General features: G+C 39.5%; 1 protein-coding gene across 1 annotated transcript in view; it reads right to left on the bottom strand.

Annotated features, from left to right (window-relative positions):
* The window catches only part of ttn.2 (titin, tandem duplicate 2), a 314,983-nt gene that overhangs the window by 23,530 nt on the left and 268,244 nt on the right, over positions 1 to 23,209 (bottom strand). Inside the window, exons 263-272 of the mRNA XM_078404016.1 lie at positions 6,034 to 23,139; positions 5,152 to 5,448; positions 4,393 to 4,980; positions 3,977 to 4,279; positions 3,561 to 3,857; positions 3,175 to 3,462; positions 2,784 to 3,083; positions 2,396 to 2,698; positions 1,995 to 2,300; positions 141 to 1,907 (exon numbers count right to left, since the gene is read on the bottom strand). Of these exons, the coding sequence (XP_078260142.1) occupies positions 141 to 1,907; positions 1,995 to 2,300; positions 2,396 to 2,698; positions 2,784 to 3,083; positions 3,175 to 3,462; positions 3,561 to 3,857; positions 3,977 to 4,279; positions 4,393 to 4,980; positions 5,152 to 5,448; positions 6,034 to 23,139 (21,555 nt within the window). The remainder of the gene's footprint in view (positions 1 to 140; positions 1,908 to 1,994; positions 2,301 to 2,395; positions 2,699 to 2,783; positions 3,084 to 3,174; positions 3,463 to 3,560; positions 3,858 to 3,976; positions 4,280 to 4,392; positions 4,981 to 5,151; positions 5,449 to 6,033; positions 23,140 to 23,209) is intronic.

The raw sequence follows: 23,209 nt of genomic DNA on the forward strand, positions 1-23,209 counted from the left end.
ATGAAATAATTTTGCAAGTAGTCAGGTAAAGAGAAATATAATCAATCGTCAACATCAACTATTATACATCAACATTAATACAAGTAGAATAAAGCATAAAGGTGGTTTCTGTTGTATGTTTGAGGAAATAAATTACTTACCAACTGGTGAGACAGCCAACGTGAATTTGCTTGCTTCACTAACTGTGCTCAATCCAACACTGTTTTCAGAATAAACTCGGAACTGATAGTCCAGGCCATCAATAAGGCCTAATATTCTGTATTCTTTGTTAGAAATAGGAGATTTGTTGACTTTTTGCCATAAGATGCTGTTCCTTTCTTTCTTCTCAACATGATATCCAGTGATTTCTGAACCACCATCATATAAAGGTGCATCCCATGAGATTGTCATACCATCACAAGTGATATTGTATACAACAGGCTTTCCAGGGGGTCCAGGAAGTCTGTACTGATGTTTTGCTATAACAGCCATTGAATTCAGTGGCAGACTTACTCCATATCTATTTTCAGCATAAATTCTAAATTGATATTCTAGATCTCTAACCAGTTTGGTAACTTTAAAGGTTTCCCTGGCTACACTGGAACAAGCCACTTTCCAATTGGTTTGTGAAGTTTCACGTTTTTCAATACTGTAGCTGGTAATTTCACTTCCTCCATCATCGTCAGGTGCATCCCATGAAATGACGATACTTTCAGATTTGATTTCATCAAATCTAATTGGCCCTTTCGGCTTCGAAGGAGGGCCAAGAGTAATTATGGTAAAGTTGAATGACTTTCTTGAAACTGCATTATCCAGAATCAAGGTGTACTTTCCACCGTGCTCTTTCTTGACATTCTTAATACTTAATGTAATTTTGTCTTCTGTTTTTGTGTACCGGACTTGTTCACTTTCTTTTAATGGAATGTTGTCTTTCTCCCATTTGATACTTGGTCGAGGTTTACCCTTATATGGAAGATCAACGTGAACATTGTGTCCAATTCTTACTCTAATTTGTCCTCCTGCTATTTCAGATAAATCAGCTTCAGGTGTAATGACATAATCTTTCACAGTGATAGGTGCGGTATTAACACTATCACTTAATCCTTTTTCATTCTTCGCAAAGACTCGGAATTCAATCACTGTTAACTCCTTTAATTTAGCAACTTCAAAGGTACACACTTTGGAAATCCCAGCATGAGACCACTCTTGTTCCTCTTTCAATTTCTTTTCAATTACATATTCAGTAATTATGCTGCCTCCATCATAGTCAGGTTTGTTCCAATGTAACACCACAGAAGATTTTGTTGAGTCTTTCATCATAAGATCCTTGACGGGCCCTGGTACTTCAGTGGCTTTCACTGGTTCTGCAGTGTCACATGGCTCACCAATTCCATTCTCATTTCCTGCTATTACTCGGAAAAAGAATGAGCTCTTTTCTGACAAGTTGGTGATTTTAAAGATTGTGCTGGAACATTTGGTTGTAACACCAGACCAGGCTCGTTTTGTCGCATCTCGTTTTTCAATAACATAATTGACAATCTCAGCACCACCATTAATAAGAGGTGGTTCCCAAACTAATGTGACTGTACCTCTGGTCACATGCTTAACATGCAACTTCTGACAAGGTCCAGGAGATGCAAGGACTTTCACATTTACAAATGATGATTTGGGTACTCCAACACCATTTTCAATTGTCAAAACATATTTGCCAGAATCTTCACGGGTGACTTCGGTAATATTGAGAAGGGTAGATGACTCAGTATTGTAGATGGTGTATCTTTCATCAGTGTTAATATTTTTCTCATCCTTTCTCCAGGTGACATTTGGATGAGGTCGACCTTTGAAAGGTATCATAATTTCTACATTTTCTCCTGTTTTTGCTGTTATGGAAGTTCTGAGTGCAACATCAAGATCAATCTCTGGCTCCTCTGTAGAAGGAAATGTAAATATATATCAGGATCTAATATATATACATGCTAATTGTAATCAAGACATTCTACATATCATAGACTTACCTAGTATGTCTTTAGCCTGTACAGGTTCCACCATTTCAATTGGTTCCCCTTGTCCTGCAATATTAACTGCGCAGACACGGAAGTAGTAATTTACACCATGTGTCAAGTGGAACACAACATATTCTGTAGTCCTGACTTCTCCCTTAGAAGTAATTACTGTCCATTGTTCTTCATCAGCTTCTCTCATTTCAACAACATAGCTTGTTATTGCACTTCCTCCATCATAGACAGGTTTAACCCAGCCAAGAGTGATGGAAGATTTAGTGCTGTCCACAATCTTCAGTTTGGTTGGTTGACTAGGTTGATCTAGATATAAGAAAGAGAATATTTGAAAGAATTAACTGTAAAATATTGATACACATTGCTTAATCTTTTGCAAATTTTCCATTAATTTTCCATACCGATTGGATCAGCAGCTTTGTAGAAATCAGAAGGATCAGAGTATGGACCCTCGCCTGCTGCATTGATAGCACACACTTGGTACTGATATTCATTTCCTTCTGCAAGCCCAGAAACCTTTTGCCTGGTATCACGGATAGATTCCTTAGTAACCTTAAACCATCGTAGACTCTTTTTCTCGCGTCTTTCCAAGATGTAGCCACTGATTTCATTGCCACCATCGACACTCGGTCTCTTCCAGGTTATAGTCATTGTTTGTTTAGTTATCATGGAAGCTTCTGGCAAAGATGGTTGCCCGGGTGTAACTATTGAAAAATAGTTCTCAAATTAACCTTCATGTAACAATTAAGAAGAGCATTCATTGGAAAAAAAATTGTCTTGTTTTCTTACCAAATGCATTCTTAGCAATAACAGCGTCAGATTCCAGTGGATCACCAACACCATATTTATTCACAGCCCGAATGCGGAACACATATTCATTGCCCCTAATGATATTATGTACAGTAACGATAGTAAGTTCCATGTTTTCTGAAATGAGCGACCAAACAACTCGACTTGTCTCACGCTTTTCAACAATATAGTGGCTGATGGGGGCACCGCCATCATCCATTGGAGCACCCCATGTAAATGTGATCTTTTCAGCTGTAACAGTCTTAAACTGTACAGGCCCAAGTGAAGGTCCAGGTTTGTCTGTGAAACAGAAACAAATAAATCATGCAACTCCTGAAAAAAGTGTAGTTTTAAAAATAACCTTCAATTTATAAGCAATACATTCACATACCTAGAACTTGTAATCTGATTGTTCCTGATGCTGAGCCTAAGGGGTTCTTAAGCCTGACTTCATAGCTTCCACTGTTGATACGACTGGCATCCTTAATAATTACTGCTGCAGAGTCTGTTGTGTTTTCAATAAAGACTTGTGAACTTGTCTCAAGTTCTTTACCGTTTTTATACCATTCAATAGACGGCAGAGGCTTTCCAGAGATACCAACTTTAATCTTTATGGTTGAATCGGCCTTAAGTTTGACAATATCCATATACTCCAAAGGCAAGTCAACCTCAGGTGCACCTATGCAGCAAAGTTAATAACAGCAACATTATTAGCAAAAGTAATCACAAAAGAAAATCCTATATTTGCAGATACAGAGTAAATTGCAAAATAGTTACCAAAGGTATCACGGCAGGTTACAGGTCCAACAACTTCAGACGGATTACTTATTGAACCAATTGTATTCTTCGCAAATACACGGAATTCATACTGTGCATCTTGAGTCAAGCCCGATACAGTGAAATGAGTCTCAATAACATTTGTAAAGCTGGCCTTTGTCCATCTCCCATTTGGCAAATCATGTTTTTCAACAATGTAGCCGGTAATCTTGCTGCCACCATCATAAGATGGTTTTTTCCAGCTGAGGCTTACGGAGGTCTTTGAAACATCTGTTACACGTACATTTGTTGGGAACTCTGAAAGACAAACATGAAAGAGATTTATTTATCTGATTATATTTGCAAATACTAGCTTATCCCCAGCAATTCTACATTGAAATGAAAAGAACCAAAGCACAATTTCAGTGAATACTTACCACAAGCATCAATTGCTAGAACTTGATCAGAAGGATGGCTGACTTTTCCAACGCCTGCAGCATTTACTGCATATACACGGAATTCATAGATAAGTCCACCACTGATCGTTGTGACCTTGAAGTGTGTTGTACGGATAATGATCTTGTTAACTCTCTGCCATAAAATGCTATTCCTGTCCTTCATTTCTAAATGATAACCAATCACCTGGTTACCACCATCAGAAACAGGTTCATTCCAACCTACTGTTATACTTTCTCTGGTGACATTAGTAACCCATGGGGTTGATGGAGGACCAGGTGTTGCTGAAAAATACATGGGAATATAGAGTTAGTATTGTGAACAGATGAAGATTAACAATATTCATTATATTCTTTGCTAAGATGAATAGTCACACTAACAAGAGCAAACAACTTACTATATGGCAACTTGACTGTTACACAAGTGGAGTCAATATGATCACTGATTCCAAAACGGTTCTCAGCTTTGATGCGGAACTGGTATTCCTCTCCAGTAGTCAGCTTCATGACTTTGATTAAACTTCTTGCTGCAGTAGCAGATACTTCTGACCAAGCAGCCGTGCTGGTTTCCCTTTTCAAAACGATGTAATTTGTTACCTGACTGCCACCATCATATGTTGGTGGTTGCCATCTCAGAGCCACACTATCTTCAGTAACATCACTAATGTTTACAGGGCCCCCTGGAGGGCCAGGCCTGTCCAGCACTACAATATTAATGAATGACTTTGTTGTTCCACTGGAGTTAGAAGCAGTAATATCATAGCGACCAGAGTCACTGGCAACACTTTCTTTCAAGTTCACAATCATGCTTTCTGCAGTCATTTCAGTGTTAAATCTCATGGATGACTTCACGCAAATGCCATCTTTGGACCAAGATATGTTAGGCTGTGGCTTGCCAGAAATTGGGATTTCAAATTTTAGGTTGGATCCAGCTCGAACATAAACAGTGTTCCGAGGGAAGTTCTTCATGTCAATTTCGGGTGAATCTGAAAATAATTAAAAAATATATATAGTAGTCTTGATTCAACGAATAAATCCTCAAGCTCAAAGTGCCATTGGACTAAAACATGCATTACACTTCTTGGGTTCAAGTGACCACATTAATTATCAATACTCACACTACAGATTGTTATCATAATAATATGAAAAATAATTACCAAGTTGTTCTTTAACGGTTACTGGTAGAACCATTTCCTTCGGGTCACTTAGGCCAGCCTGGTTTTCAGCAGAAACTCTAAAGAAATAGTCACCATTTTGTTTCAAACCATGTATAACATGATATGTAGTCTTCACAACAGCACATTTAATCCACTTTTGTTGGCCTTTTTCAAGAGCTTCTACAAAATAGCTTGTGATCCTACTGCCTCCATCATGTTCAGGCTTTGACCATGCAAGTGAAACACTATCTTTGGTGACGTTTGTTACTCCAAGTCGTTCAGGTGTGCTTGGTTTCTCTGAAAAAAAGTATAATACATTTTTAAAGCATAAATTAAGAATAATGAAAAAAAAAACAAATTTCAAGTAGCCACTTAAAATATTTTTTGGCTGAATTTTGGCCATATGCTTTGGCTTCTCTACTTAAATCAAGATCTTTACTTCCTCCATGTTTATTTACACTGTGTAATAACTTGATATCTCTATTTAATGAGTTGGTAAAGACTGAGAGTGTATCATATTAGGAATGAGAAAAGAGAATCTCCCCCAGACTAAAATATATTTATCCTTAGGCCTTTATATTTAAGGAATTTGCTATTTCTTTCATTTAGCAGATCATTCATTGTAATCTTGCTAAATAATGTTAAAGTAATCAGAGAGCATTTGTGAGATCACCAGAGGATTAATCATTCTCATTCTTAGGAAAAAGCATATTTCTCTCTACCAAGATACAATGATATCATGGAAAAAGCTAAGTTGAAATGTGAGAAATTACACAAAAATTCCATTGCTAATTCTAAAGAACGATATGCGATTATATCACAATACATTGTTCAAAAACATAATAAAAATATTAAAGTAGCAGTAATAAATGGATAAATTACCTGTTATTTTAACTCCTTCCTTGGCCTCAACAGGTACACCAATGCCAAACTCATTTTCTCCCCGGACACGGAAATAATAAATGCCTCCTTCTTGCAAGTCACTGACTTTGTAAGTAAGTCTCTGACAGTTAGTTGTTACAGTGACCCATGCCTTCTTACTAGCTTCATGCTTTTCAACATGATATATCTTCACACGAGCACCTCCTTCATTTTCCGGAACATCCCAGGTCAGTGTTACAGATTCTTTGGTAACTTCTTTCACAGTAATAGCACCAGGAGGTCCAGGTGAATCCAGAACTTTGACAACCAGTGTCAGTGTGGCAGTGGCTAAGACGTTCTGCAATGTTACTGTGTATTTACCACAGTCATTCCTTGTTGCTTTTTCAATTGTCAGCGATGTTTTTGTATCATTAGTCTCTATATTTCCTCTTACCCGGAGATCGACATCAGGTTTGCTCCACATAACATTAGGTACTGGCTTTCCTCTAAAAGGCACAGTTAATGTAAAGGAACTTCCAGCCTTGACAATCAATGTTTTACGCATTTCGTTATCAATATCAAATGCAGGTTCCTCTTCTCTTTCTTTAGCAATTTGTGGCTCTGATATTTCACTTGGATCACTGACACCAACTTTGTTAATAGATCTTATACAGAAAAGATACTCTGTTCCAGGTGTAAGTCCAAGCACCGTATACTCAGTGCCCTTCAAATTCTGAACTGCTGTTGTCCATTCAGTGTCGTCAGACTTTTTATACTCTACAGTGTATCCTGTCACTGGTGCTCCACCATCAAACAGTGGCTTCGTCCAGCTAGCAGTAATGCTTGTCTTTGTTGAATCAATAATCTTTGGTTTGGATGGTGGAGAAGGTAAGAAAACTGGATCTTTTGCACAGATCAACATTGATGGGTCACTTGGAGGACTGAATCCTGCAGCATTTTCTGCATAAACACGATATTCATATTCAGCACCTTCACGAAGTCCTGCTGCCTTTACTCTTAGATCATAAACAGGTTTCTTAGTAACTCGAATCCAGCGTAAACCTGTCTTTTCACGCTTCTCAATAACATATCCAGCAATAGGATTTCCACCATCACTCTCAGGTCTTTCCCAGCAGATAGTCATAGAATTCTTTGTGACATTGCTAATTTCAATTGATTTTGGTGCACAGGGAACTGTGAATGGATCTACAGCTTTTACAGGTTCACTCTCCAACACTTCACCAACTCCAAACTTGTTGACTCCCATTACTCTAAAAACATACTCATTGCCTGGAAGCAGCTTAGTTACCTTACAGGATGTTGTAGGTGAGTTATCTGTTATGCATGTCCAAGCAAGACGACTTGTTTCTCGTTTTTCTACAATATAGTGATCAATTTCTGCTCCTCCATTCTCTTGAGGTGGTGCCCATGACAATGAACACTTTTCAGATGTGCAGCCAGTTATTTCCAAAGGACCAGCAGGTGGACCTGGTCTGTCCAGTACCTTACAATTAACAGCTAAGGATCTTGTTCCTGCTACATTCTGCAATGTTATGACATATTGTCCTGAGTCTCTTCTAATGCAGTCCTTAATGACAACTGCAGTGCTGTTGTCAGTTGACTGGATTTCAACTCTAGCTTGTCCTTCAAGTTCTTTACCATCCTTTGTCCATGATATCACCGGAAGAGGACGGCCAGCTATATCTGCATTAAACTTAACAGTGTCACCTGCCTTAACAATAATCTCTCTAAATTTGGCATCCATCATAATTCTTGGGGCTTCCATATCGTCCTTTACAGTAATGGGCCCTGTTGATTCAGATGGTTCACTGAATAGTCCTGCAGCATTCTTTGCGATAATATGGAACTCATAGCGTTGATCTTCAGTAAGACCAGTAACATCAAAATATGTTTCTTGGATGTTGGTAAAGTTACATTTAAGCCAGCGTCCATCAGGGAGCTGCCTGGATTCAATAATATAACCAGTAACTTTAGCACCACCATCATATTCAGGCTTAGTCCAAGAAAGTGAAACAGAGGTTCTGGTAATATTTGTTACGGCAGGTTGACCCGGAGGGTCACATGGATCTCTTGCTGCAGCAGTTTCAGAAGCTTTACTGGCTCTGCCAATGCCTGCAATATTTTCTGCATAAACACGGAACTCATATGACAGACCTTCTTCAAGGCCAGTTACTTTCATTTTGGTGTCATTAATTGGACCTCTATTCATCTTCTTCCACAAGATACTGCTTCTTTCTTTGCATTCAAGGTGATATCCAATAATTTTAGAACCTCCATCGAAAACTGGTTCATTCCATTTTACAATCATATAACCTTTGGTGGCATGTGCAACGATAGGAGTTGATGGAGGACCAGGCAGTTTAAATGGATATTCTGCGACAACAGCAGAAGATTCACAAGATTGGCTTTTACCGTATCTGTTTTCTGCATAAACACGGAACTGGTATTCGCTTCTGGTTGCAAGTCCTGTGATTTTAATTGATGTTCTTGCTACAGTGGCAGAAACTATTTGCCAGGTTGTTGTTGTGGTGTCTCTCTTTTCAACAATGTAATTGTTAATTTGGCAACCACCATCATATTCTGGTGCTGTCCAAGACATAACCACATAATCAGAACTAATTTCATCAATATGAACACACCTTGATGGTCCAGGTTTGTCAAGAACAATGACATTAATTAAGAAAGTTTTTGATCCTATACTATTGGCAACTGTTAGTTCATATTTTCCAACATCTTCCTTTGAGGCTTCTTTGATGGACAAAAGAGTTGATGTTTTTGACGTCTGAAAATTTAATCGTGTTGTTTGTCTCAAAGGCTGGTCATCCTTCTTCCATGTCACAGTAGGCAAAGGTCTTCCTCTAAATGGTATATCAATCTTGAGGTCATCACCAGCCTTAACATTGAAACTATTGAAAAGAAGCTCAACAGAGGGTTCAATTTCAATATCTTTTGCAATTACTGGTACTCCTAACTGCCTTTGATCACTCTTTCCTTTCTCATTAACAGCTCGCACAGTAAAGGTGTATTCTTCACCTGAGGTTAATCCTTTCACTGTTGTTTCTAGTGCTTTCACTTGGGCACATGAAATCCATTTTTCACTTCCTTTTGTCTGCATTTCAACAATGTAGGAAGTTATTTTGCTACCTCCATCATGTTCCGGTTTCTCCCAGGTAAGTGTTGCACTATTTCTTGTTACATCTACCAATATCACTTTGCTTGGGGGCAAGGGCACCTCAGATGCTTTAACAGGCTCAGTAGTCTCTGCTGGTAAGCCAATTCCATACTCATTGACTGCCATTACACGGAATAAATAAATCCCACCTTCTTGTAATGAATCAATTTTGAATGTGTTTTTCATACAATTGTTGGTAACAGCAGCATAAGCTTTTCTAGTAGATTCACGCTTTTCAACAACATAATTTGTTATTTTAGCTCCACCATCAATAAGAGGTGGTTCCCATGATATAGTTACTGAATCTTTTCTCACTTCTTTTATATGCAGATTCACAGGACTGCTAGGTGAATCAAGTACTCTGACATTAACAAAAGCAGATTTGCTACCACTGTTATTTTCCAAAGTCAAATTATACTTGCCACTGTGAAATCTGTTAACGTTATCCACTACCAACATGGTGTAAGAGCCTGTAACTTCAATCTGGGCTCTCTCACTTAAAGCACCTTCAGATTTTTTCCATTTTACTTCAGGCTCTGGTCTTCCTTTAATGGGAACAAATAACCTCAAAGTACCACCAGCTCGTACAGACACCACCTTTCTGAGATTAGCATCCAACTCAATTTCTGGTGGTTCAAGCTTATCAGCTGCAATCACTGTACCAGATATATTAGCAGGTTCGCCTACTCCTTCTGAATTAATGGCGCAGATGCGGATATTATACTCAGTATTCTCCTTCATGTCTGTTAATGTGAAATGTATTGATTGTACACCTGTTGGAGGCGTGCACGTGATCCAGTCATCAGCATCGGTTTCTTTAATCTCCACAGTATAACCCTTAATTTTAGCTCCACCATCATAAATTGGCTTGCTCCATGCAAGGGATACTGTGGATTTTGTTGTGTCAATCACCTTTGGATTGTTTGGTGGGCCAGGAACATAAATTACATCACAGGCTCTGTAGAAAATGGATGGTTCACTTGTGTCACCTACGCCAGCAGCATTTTCAGCAGACACACGGAATTCATAGAAATGACCTTCTGTTAAGCCAGTAGCTCTAAATCTTAAATCGTTCAACCTCTTCTTATTACATTTGACCCATCTGATTCCATCTTTGTCTCGCTTCTCCAGTATATAACCTTCAATTTCAGCTCCGCCATCATCCACAGGATGCCCCCACATCACAACCATAGAATCTTTAGTAATAGCTGTAACCTCAGGCGTTGTTGGTGCACCTGGGGTATGGTATGGATTTTTAGCCAGAACTGGTTCAGATTCCAGTGACTCACCAATTCCATACTTGTTTACTGCCATTACACGGAAAATGTACTCATTACCTGGAAGAAGTTTGGTTACTTTGTGACTAATAGCTTGCACGTCAGATGCTACTTGTGTCCATGAAAGTCTGGAAGTTTCTCTCTTCTCAATTATGTAGTGAGAAATATTGGCACCACCATCCTGAGAAGGTGGATTCCAAGCCAGGTAGCACTTTTCTGCAGTAACACCAGAAACCTTCAAAACACCATCGGGAGGACCGGGCCTATCAAGAACCTTAACAGTTATAGGAATAGATTTCTCTCCACCTACGTTACTGAGCTTAAGTACGTAATGTCCTCCATCAGTTCGTGTACAATCCTTGACAGTAAGACTAGTTCTTTGAATGCTGGATTTAATCTCCATTCTTGCAACATTTATATCAATATCTTTGTCATCTTTGATCCATGCTACATCAGGGATAGGTTTACCATGGATGTCAGCATCCAATACAAAGGTGTCTCCTGCATTAACAACGATTATATCTTTGTACTTGGGGTCCATGGAAACCCTTGGAGCTTCAATTTCATCTCTCGCTGTAATTGGTCCAGAGCTTTCAGATGGTTCACTGAAAATACCAGCTGCATTTCTCGCAATTGCTCTAAATTCATATCTTGCATCTTCAGTTAATCCAGTAACTGTGAACTCAGTTTCAATAATGTTTGTAAAACTAGCTTTTATCCAGCGACCATCAGGAAGATCTTTCTTTTCAATAATATACCCAGTAATTTTGCTTCCACCATCATATTGAGGCTTTTTCCATTGTAGAGTAACATAATTTCTTGTGATGACAACTCCCTCAGGACAGCCAGGTGGATCACAAGGATCACGTGCTATATAACATTCAGACACCTTGCTAAGTTTACCAATGCCAACAATATTCTCTGCAGACACTCTGAATTCATATTCAATACCTTCTTCCAGATTATTACACTTGTATTGTGTATCCTGAATAATGGACTTGTTTAATTTTGTCCAGAGAATACTGTTTCTTTCTTTGCGTTCAAGGTGGTAACCTAATATTTTACTTCCACCATCAATCACTGGTTCATTCCATTGCACGTGCATATTGTCCTTTGTGGCAGATGACACAAATGGAGTTCCTGGTGGTCCGGGTTGTTTGTAAGGGTACTGCGCTATTACTGCTGTAGATTCCAATGATGAACTCTTTCCATATCTATTTTCAGCAAAGATTCTGAATTGATATTCAGATCCGGTGGTAACTTTAGCGATTTTAATCGTTGTCCGTGCCACAGTTGCAGACACCAGGTCCCATGTAACAGTAGTTGTGTCCCGTTTCTCAACTATGTAATTGTTAATTTGACATCCTCCAGTATATTCAGGTGGATTCCATGATATTACAATGAAATTCGCACTAACTTCATCAAATTTTACAGGTCCGACTGGTGGACCTGGTTTATCAAGCACGATAATGCTAATATCTTCTGTTACTGTTCCGCCAGCATTTGTAGCACTTACTGAATACTTCCCATAGTCATCTCTATGACTTTCTTTTATAAGAAGTTTTGTAGCTGTTGCTGCATCTTCAACATTAACTCTTGTTGTTTGTTTTAGTGTCTGCCCATCTTTCATCCATACAATCTTGGGTTTGGGACGGCCAATAAATGGAACTTCAATCTTCAGAGTTTCCCCGGCTTGAACGCTATATGTGTTGAATAAGAGCCTGAAATCAGGTGCTATACTTTGATCTTTGGCTATCACTGGCACAGCCAACAGTCTAGGATCACTTTTTCCTTTCTCGTTGAAAGCAATCACACAGAACAGATATTCCTGCCCTGAACTGAGACCAGAAACGACTGCATCGCAAGTTTTGGATTGGGTAGCAACTCCCCACTTCTCAGATCCTTTAGGTTGCATTTCAACCAAGTATCCCATGATTCTGCTACCTCCATCATGGTCAGGTTTCTCCCAAATAAGTGACACAGTCTTTTGAGTGACATCGACAAGGGTGATCTTTCCTGGTGGTAAAGGTGGTTCAGAAGCCTTTACAGCATCCACAGTTTCAACAGGTACACCAACACCAAACTCATTTTCTGCCATTACTCGGAAATAATAAACAGCTCCTTCAGCTAGATTCTCAATTTTGAGATTGCATTTATTACATTTCGTGGTTACATTAGCATAGGCTTTTCTGGTTGCTTCTCGCTTATCAATAATGTAATTCTTAACCTTTGCACCTCCATCAATAATGGGTGGTTCCCACGCGAGTGTAACTGATTCTTTCATTATCTCCTTTACAGTTAAATTTTGTGGAGCTCCAGGTGTGTCAAGGACTTTTACGATAACAAATGCAGATTTAGTAGCACTGCTGTTCATCAAAGTCAGGATATATTTTCCAGCATCATTTCTATCACAGTTATCTATTGTTACTTGAGTATAATTCAGGCCCTTTTCTATTTGAGACTTTTCAGATAGCTCGCCCTCTTCCTTAGACCAAGTGATCTCAGGTGCTGGTCTCCCTTTAAATGGTATGAAGATTCTGATAGTATTGCCAGCTCTTGTTGTGATTCCTTTTCTTAACTCTGCTGTAAGTTCAATTTCTGGTGGTTCAAGTTTATCTTCAGTTTTAACCGTACCAGGAACTTGTGCTGGCTCTCCAACTCCAATCTTATTGATGGCACATACTTGAATATTGTATTCCTGATGTTCAATAAGTTTTCCAATTTCAAGGCGAGTCACTTGGAGTCCAGATTGTGGTGTGCACATTGTCCAGTCTTCCTCCTCTGCTTTACGGATTTCCACTATGTATCCTTGAATGTCACTGCCACCATCATAAATTGGCTTGCCCCATATAAGCACAATAGAATCTTTTGTTGTATCTGCAACGCGAGGATTTGCTGGTGACCCAGGCTTGTAAATTGGATCACAAGCTTTATAGAAATTTGTTGGATGACTTGGCTCACCAATTGCAGCGGCATTTTCAGCAGATACCCTAAATTCATAATCATGGTCCTCTGCGAGACCTGTGACTCTGAAACGCAAATCAGTTATGTTATGTTTGTTGCACTTTGTCCATTTGATTCCACTCCTATCTCTCTTCTCCAGGACATAACCAATAATTTCACTGCCACCATTGTCATCTGGTCTATTCCAACAGATAGTCATCGAGTCTCTTGCAATATTAGTTACTTCCAAAGATTTTGGTGGACCAGGAGGTACAAATGGATTCTTCATCAGAACGGGTGCGGACTCCAAGGGTTCACCAACACCAAACTTGTTCACAGCCATGATACGGAAGATATATTCATTACCTTCCAGAAGCTTGGTAACTTTATGCATTGTAGCTTTAATATCTGATGTCACAACAGTCCAAGCCAGGCGACTAGTTTCCCTTTTCTCAATAATATAATGTGAAATTTCGCTTCCACCATCATGTTCTGGTGGGTCCCAGGATAAGGAACACTTTTCAATGGTGATGCCAGTTACTCGGATTAGACGTGCTGGAGGTCCTGGTCTGTCCAAGACTTTTACATTGATTGAAACAGATTTTGTACCAGCCACATTTGAAGCTTGAAGAATGTACTGTCCACCATCTACTCTGATTGCGTCTTTAACTAGAAGTAAAGCTTTAAAATCAGTATTTTTAACCTCAAGTCTTGCTGACTCTTCAACTTCTTTTTCACCTTTGATCCACTGTATAATGGGTAATGGTTTGCCACGAACATCAGCATCTAACTTAAATGTTTCACCTGCATGAACCACTATTGTATCTTTGTATTTTGGATCCATGGATATTCTGGGTAGCTCAACTTCATCCTTTGCAGTGATTGGCCCAGTATTGTCAGATGGTTTACTAAATGTACCAGCAGCATTCTTGGCAATAACCCTGAAGTCATACCTGTCATCTTCAGTGAGACCACTTACAGTGAATTGGGTTTCAATTATATTTGTAAAGCTTGCCTTCATCCAGCGACCCTCGGGTAAGTCACGCTTCTCTACAATATATCCTGTAATGATGCTGCCACCATCATATTCTGGTTTTGTCCACTGAAGTGTTATTGAATTTCTTGTTACAATAATTGCTTCTGGGCAACCCGGAGGATCACATGGATCACGAGCAACATAGCATTCTGAAACTTTGCTGGGTTTTCCAATACCAACAATATTTTCAGCATATACTTTGAATTCGTATTCAATGCCTTCTTCAAGTCCTGTAGTTTTAAGTCTTGTATCCTGTATTATACTCCTATTGACTTTTGTCCAGAGAATACTGTTTCTTTCTTTACGTTCCAGGTGATAACCCAGGACTTTACTACCTCCATCATTAATTGGTTCATGCCACTGGACAGCCATGCTGTCTTTACTAGTAGTTGCTACAAATGGTGTACCTGGTGGACCAGGCTCTTTAAAGGGATACTGTGCTAAAATTGCCACAGAATCCAAAGCAAAACTTTTACCGTACCTATTTTCAGCAAATATTCTAAACTGATATTCGGCTCCAGTTTTAAGTTTGCTTATCTTCAGACTTGTTCTAGCAACTGTAGCTGAAACAATGTCCCAGTTTATGGTAGTTGTATCTCTCTTCTCAACGACATAGTTAGTTATCTGACAGCCACCAGTAAAGCTTGGAGGATCCCATGAAATTGTAATGCTTTCAGCACTAACTGCATCAAATCTTACAGGGCCACTTGGTGGGCCAGGTTTATCAAGTGTTATTATTTCAATGGATGCTGCTTTTTGGCCAACAACATTAGCCACAGTGATGCTATATAATCCATTATCATCTCTAATTGATTCCTTAATGCTGAGTACTGTACTATTGTCAGAGTCAACGACATTGACTCTGGTCGTCTGCCTGAGTGGCTGACCATCCTTTATCCAAGTAATTTTCGGTTTAGGACGTCCAGATATAGGGATTTCAATTTTTAGGTCTTGCCCTACCAGAACGCTGTAACTACTAAATGTTGGTCTGACATCTGGTTCAATCACAAGATCTTTAGCAACCACTGGCACTGCAAGAGTTCTTGGGTCACTCTTCCCCTTTTCATTCACTGCTATGACTCTGAACACATATTCCTCCCCTTGGGCCAGGTTACTGATTGTTGCCTCAAGTGCCTTTACATGAGCACATGCTGACCACTTTTCGCTGCCTTTCGTTTGCATTTCCACAATGTACTGGATAATTCTGCTCCCACCATCATGTTCTGGCTTTTCCCACGTAAGGGACACAAACTTCCTTGTCACATCAATCACTGTTATTTTTCCCGGAGGCTGTGGAACTTCAGATACTTTAACTGGGTCAATAGTTTCTGCAGGTAATCCAATTCCATGTTCATTTTCAGCTGTTACTCTAAAGTAATAATTGCAACCTTCTTGAAGTTGTTCTATCTTAAAAGATGTCTTGTGGCAATTCGTGATAACGGCCGAATATGCCTTCCTTGTAGATTCTCGCTTTTCAACAATAAAATTTTTAATTTTGGCACCTCCATCCAACAGAGGATGTTCCCAGGATAAAGTGACGCTATTTTTTGTTATTTCTTTGACTTTAAGATTTATTGGTGGGCTTGGTGTATCAAGGACTCTCACATTAACAAAGGCAGATTTTGTTCCACTACTATTTTCCAAATTTAATATGTATTTGCCCGAGTCATATCTGTTAACGTTCTCAATTACAAGTAAGGTATAACTATCAGAAACTTCAATCTGTGTAGTGTCTCTTATTTCACCATCAGCTTTGGACCATTTTACTTCTGGAGTAGGCCGGCCTCTAATGGGAACAAATAATCTCAAAGAACAACCGGCTCTGACATTAATAATCTTCCTTAGATCTGCATCAAGGTCAAGATCTGGGACTTCTAACTTATCTTCCAAAAGAACAGTGCCAGGAAAGTCAGCGTGTTCACCAACTCCAGCCTTAGTGATAGCACAGACACGGAACTTGTATTCATGTTTTTCCTGCAATTTATCCACTTCAAATCGGGTCTGCGTAATCCCACTTGCTGCTGTGCACATTGTCCATTCATCAGTACTTACATCACACATCTCTACAAGGTATCCTTGGATTTCACAGCCGCCATCATAAATAGGTTTTCCCCATGAAAGGAAGACAGAAGATTTTGTAAAGTCAATTATTTTAGGATTGTTAGGTGGTCCAGGTTTGTAGATGGGGTCAGATGCCTTATAGAAGATGGAGCATGGACTTGGTTCACTGACACCAGCAGCATTCTCAGCAGATACTCTAAATTCATAATTATGGTTTTCAATAAGTCCAGTAGTCCTGAAACGTAGTTCACTAATCAGCCGTTTGTTACACCTTGTCCATCGTATGCCTTCCTTGTCACGTTTTTCCAAAATATAACCTTGAATTTCACTACCGCCATCAGATGCTGGTCTGCCCCATGCAACTACCATTGAATCCTTTGTGATAGCAGTAACCTCTGGTGCCTTTGGTGGTTCAGGGCAAACAAATGGATTCTTTGCTATTACTGGGTTAGATTCAAGGGCTTCACCTACACCATACTTGTTTACACCCATAACACGGAAGATATATTCATTTCCTTCCAGAAGTTTGGTAACTTTGCAACTTAAAGTTTGTACATTAGCATCAACAAGTGTCCAGACTAAACGACTTGTTTCCCTTTTTTCAACAACATAATGTGAAACATCACTACCACCATCTTGTAATGGTGGCTTCCAGCTTAATGTGCACTTCTCGGCAGCAACTCCACTGACAATAATTGGCCCTTCTGGTGGTCCTGGTTTGTCAAGCACCTTCACATTAACAGTTACAGACTTTTGACCAGCTACATTCTTTACCAAAAGGGTGTAGGGGCCACTGTCTACACGAATAGCTTCCTTCACAGACAGGTTTGTATTAAAGTCAGTACTTCTAATTTCAAGCCTAGCTGTATTTGCAAGTTCGTGGTCTCCTTTCATCCATTGAATTGTAGGTATTGGTTTACCATAAACATCAGCTTCAATTTTGAATGATTCATCTGCATGCACTACAATAACATCCTTATATTGTGGATCCATGCTAATTCGTGGTGGGTCTACTTCATCTCTAACAGTGATTGGACCAGTGGATTCAGAAGGTTCACTGAAAACACTCGCTGCATTTCTTGCTATTACTCTGAACTCATACCTTTGGTCCTCTGCTAAGCCAGTTACTGCAAACTGTGTATCAATGACATTAGTGAAGCTTGCCTTCATCCAGCGACCATCAACAGATTCTTTCTTTTCAATGATATAGCCAGTAATTTTACTGCCACCATCATATTCTGGCTTCGTCCACTGCAGTGTCACTGAATTTCTGGTCACAATTATAGCTTCAGGACGACCTGGAGGATCGCAAGGGTCTCTAGCTGCAACACATTCAGATACTTTACTTGGTTTTCCAATGCCAACAATGTTCTCAGCATACACTCTATATTCATATTCAATGCCTTCTTCAAGATTTGTGGTTTTGAATTTAGTATCGGAAATAATTGTTTTATTTAGCTTGATCCATAAAATGCTGTTTCTTTCTTTGCGTTCAAGATGGTAACCTAGAATCTTACTGCCACCATCATTGACAGGTTCATTCCATTGTACTACCATACTATCCTTTGTGACATTTGTTAAGAATGGAGTACCAGGTGGGCCAGGAGCCTTATAAGGATATTGTGCCACTATAGATTCAGAAATAAGATAACTGCTCTTTCCATATCTATTTTCAGCTGCAATTCTAAACTGATATTCGGTACCGGTCTTTAAACGTGCAGCTTTGATTGTTGTACGGGCAACAGTGGCAGAAACCATCTGCCAGGTAGTGGTTGAAGTGTCTCTTTTCTCAACAATGTAATTACTGATCTGACAGCCACCATCATATTCTGGAGGTTTCCACGATATTGACATACAATCTGCAGTAACATCATCAATTACGACTGGTCCAGCTGGAGGTCCAGGCTTGTCTAAAACAATAATGCTAAGATCTTCAGATGCTTTACCAGCATTATTTATAAGTTTCACATTATACCGTCCAACATCTTCACGACAGGCTTCCTTAATGATAAGAACTGTTTTATTGTCTTTGGTTTCAGCATTAATTCGTGTTGTCTGTTTTAATGTTTGATTATCTTTCAGCCAAGTGACTGTTGGCTTCGGTCGTCCGATAAATGGTACATCAACTTTCAAATCTTCTCCTGCAAGGACACTGAAGGTGGTGAACAAAAGCTTAAAAGCAGGGGCAATCAGAAGATCCTTTGCAATTACTGGAACTCCCAGTTGTCGGGGATCACTGATACCTTTCTCATTTTGCGCCGATACTCGTAACATATATTCTTCACCCTGCGTCAATCCTGTTATTGTGGCTTCAGTTACTTTCACAGTAGTGCATATTGTCCATTTTTCACTTCCTTTGCTTTGCATTTCCACAATGTATCCTAAAATTCTGCTGCCTCCATCGTGTTCTGGTTTCTCCCATGTCAAAACTGCACTGTTTCTTGTTACATCCACAAGTGTTACTTTGCCTGGTGGAAGTGGTCGCTCTGATACTTTAACTGATTCAGTTGTCTCAACAGGCAGCCCTATGCCATATTCATTTTCAGCAAGAACACGGAAGTAGTAGTTACATCCTTCCTGTAAGTGATCCACCTTCCAACTTGTCTTATGGCAGTTAGCAATCACTGTAGAATATGCTTTTCTTGTTGACTCTCTTTTCTCCACTATGTAGTTTTTAATCTTGGAGCCGCCATCAATAAGAGGAGGTTCCCATGCAATTGTAACAGAGTCTTTGGAAACTTCCCTAATTTTAAGATTTTGTGCTGGCCCTGGGGTATCCAAAACTCTAACATTGACAAAAGCTGACTTGCTGCCGCCACTGTTCTCCACTGTCAGGATATATTTGCCACTATCAAACCTATTAACATTGGGAATGACAAAGAGAGTGTAAGAGCTTGTATTCTCAATTGAAGCCCTGTCCAGGGGTTCCCCATTTTCTCTTGCCCATTTAATCTCGGGAGTTGGTCTTCCTCTAATTGTAGCAAATAATCTCAAAGTGCAGCAAGCTCTTATAGACACCACCTTGCGCAAATCTGCATCAAGATCAATCTCAGGAGGCAATAATCTATCTTCAGCTTTAGCTGTTCCAGGTATTTGTGCAGGTTCTCCAATGCCTTCAGAGTTGATGGCATAGATTCGAATTTTATACTCTTGGTTTTCTTTTAAATCTATGATTGTAAATGATGTAGCCTTGAGTCCACTCTGTGGGGTTACAACTGTCCATTCATCTTCTTCAGGCAGACACGTTTCTACCATGTAACCTGTAATTTCCGAGCCACCATCGTAAATAGGTTTATTCCATGCAATAGTGATTGCAGATCTTGTGGTATCTAGCACTCTGGGGTTACCTGGGGGCCCAGGTTTGAATACGGTGTCACATGCTTTGTAGTATGAGCTTGTTGAACTGGGTTCACTTACACCAGCAGCATTTTCAGCCTGGATCCTGTATTCATATTCGTGCCCTTCTGCGAGTTTACCAACTTTGTATCGTAAATCAGTAACTATCCTTTTGTTGCATTTAACCCATCGCATTCCTGTCTTGTCACGTCTTTCAATAATATAGTTCGTGATTTCACTTCCACCATTAGAATCAGGATGTCCCCAGCAAACTACCATTGAATCCTTTGTAATTGCTGTAACTTCAGGGTTCTTTGGTGGGCTAGGTGGTACAAATGGATTAACAGCAAGAACAGGATCAGATTCTAATGATTCACCAACTCCATATTTATTTACTGCCATTACACGGAAAATGTATTCGTTTCCTTGCAGAAGTTTGGTTATCTTTAACTTATTTACTTGAACATCTGTAGCCACATTTGTCCAAGCAAGTCTACTGGTTTCACGTTTTTCAACAATGTAATATTCAATCTTTGCTCCCCCATCATCTGGTGGTGGTAACCACGATATCACACATTTTTCAACTGTAACATCTGAAATTGCAATAGGCCCTTCAGGTGGTCCTGGTCTATCCAAAATTTTGACATTAAACACATGTTGTGCTGATCCTCCCGGATTGGAGGCAGTGAGTTTATAAGCACCACCATCTCTTCTCACACTATCTTTATGGATCAGTGCAGTAGAGAAATCGGTCATCTTTACTTCTACTTTTCCTGTTTCTTCAAGATCATTTCCATCCTTTGTCCAAACCATGGTTGGTGGAGGTTGTCCTCTAACATCTGCCTCAAGTTTAAATATTTCACCAGCTTTCAACAGTAAAACACTCCTGAATTTGGCATCAACCAGTATTTTGGGTTCTTCAACGTCATCTCTGCATATTATTGCATCTGTAGGCTCTGATGGTTTGCTTATTGCACCAGCAGCATTTCGAGCTACTATGCGGAATTCGTATGTATCACCTTCATTAAGACCACTGACGGTAAACAGAGTCTCTAACACATTGCTGAAGTTTGCCTTCAGCCAGCGACCATTCGGTAAATCCCTCTTTTCTATTGTGTAACCAGTTATCTTGAAGCCTCCATCATATTCTGGTTTTGTCCATACGAGTGTAATTGAATGCCTTGTAATATTTATTGGAACCGGCTTACCAGGAGGATCAATAGGGTCTAATGCATAAACTGGTTCTGATGCCTTACTTGGTTTACCTTTGCCAGCCATGTTTTCTGCTACAACACGGAATTCATATGCAATGCCATCAGTTAACCCAGATGATTTAAATGTGGTAACTACAACCAAAGCCTTGCTTATAGTTTGCCAAAGTATACTGTTTCTTTCCTTTCTTTCAACGTGGTATCCTAAAATGCGACTTCCCCCATCAGTAACTGGATCATTCCAGGTGATTGTCATTGAATCCTTATTAACAGCAATAACGTGTGGAGTTCCAGGAGGTCCTGGCACTTTAAAAGGATATGTTGCAACAACCGCCTCTGAGGCAATTGCAGGACCAGTACCATATCTATTTTGAGCCTTAATTCGGAACTGATACTCAGTTCCAGTAGTAAGGCGAGCAGCTTTAAATGTTGTACGTATCACAGTAGCCGCTTTCTCTATCCACGATGTGCTGTTGGTTTCACGCATTTCAACAATGTAATTGTTGATTGGCACACCACCATCATTTTCAGGAGGCTCCCATGACATCAAAATATAATCGGATGAAATTTCGTCAAATTTAATTGGTCCTTTGGGTGGTCCAGGTATGTCATGAACCTGAACAGTGATGACATCACTTACTTCACCTAGTACATTCACAGCTGTCAATGTAAATTTGCCACCATCACTTCTCACACACTCATTAATGTTCAGAATGGTTGAATTTGCTGTATTTTCAATATTCACTCTCTGTGTTTGCTTCAAAGCCTGGCCATCCTTTTTCCATGTGACTGTTGGATATGGTCGACCAAGGACCGGAACGTCAACTTTGATATTATCCCCAGCTCTTGCAATCACTAGCTTCTGATAAATGCCACGCAAGTCAAATACTGGAAGCATTGTTTGTTCTTTAACAAGAACCGGTCTGCTTTCTCGTGGATCACTCCTTCCAGCTGCATTAACTGCCATGACACGGAACGTATATTCATCATTTTCATTAAGATTCTTTGCAACATAATCTAAAGTCTTCACTGTCGCTAGAGCCAACCATTTTTCAGAATCTTTTTTCTGTGCCTCAAGTACATATCCTGTAATCTTGCTACCACCATCATGTTCTGGTTTTGGCCAAGCTAAGCTAACAGTATGCTTTGTTATATCCATTATATGCAAACGCTCTGGAGGTAATGGAGCTTCAGATGCTTTTAAAGGATCAGCAGTCTCAGCTGGCTCACCTATGCCGTATTCATTCTCCGCCATTACTCTGAAATAGTATTGACACCCTTCTAACAAATTGATGATTTTGAGTGAACATTTCTGACAATTAGTTGAAAAGGTAGTGTATGCCTTACGAGTTGATTCACGTTTTTCTACAATGTAGTTGGTTATTTTTGAACCACCATCAATCATTGGCATATCCCACTGCATTGTAATGCTGTCTTTTGTTATTTCTCTGGCTTTGAGGTTTAAAGGTGGTCCTGGTGAATCTAGGACTTTTACGTTTACAAAACCACTCTTTTTACCAGCAACATTTTCAAGACACATTATATACTTTCCAGCATCATATCTGGTGCATTCTGGAATAAGTAGGAATGTGTATGAATCTGTATTTTCTACTGTGGCACGGCCTTTAACAGGGATGTCTCCTTTAAACCACGTGACATCAGGAGTTGGTCGCCCCTTGATTGGAACGAAAATGCGAATGGTTACTCCAGCTCTGATTACAAGAGTTCTTCTTAACTCAGTATCTAACTCAAAATCAGGTCCTTCTTCACGTTCCTTAATTTCAGTGACATCTTTAACTTGTGCAGGCTCACCGACACCCACTGCATTGAGAGCACTAATTCTAAAATGATATTTTTCTCCTGACTGAAGATTAGCAACAACAAATTCTGTTATTCGGAGTGCAGTTCCTGTTGTGTCTTTTATCCAGTTTTCATCTCCCTCTTTCTTGTGTTCAACTATATAGCCAATAATGTCAAGGCCACCATCATAATGAGGTCTTCCCCAAGTTAAACTAGCAGTAGTCTTTGTTGTGTCAAGCACTCTTGGGTTAGAAGGAGGTCCGGGCACATCTGTAAAAATAAATTATTTATTTAGATTTAACAATACCTTGAATCACAGAACTATTTTTGAAAATATATT

This window comes from Rhinoraja longicauda, chromosome 8, assembly GCF_053455715.1.
Source record: "Rhinoraja longicauda isolate Sanriku21f chromosome 8, sRhiLon1.1, whole genome shotgun sequence".
Taxonomy (NCBI): domain Eukaryota; kingdom Metazoa; phylum Chordata; class Chondrichthyes; order Rajiformes; family Arhynchobatidae; genus Rhinoraja; species Rhinoraja longicauda.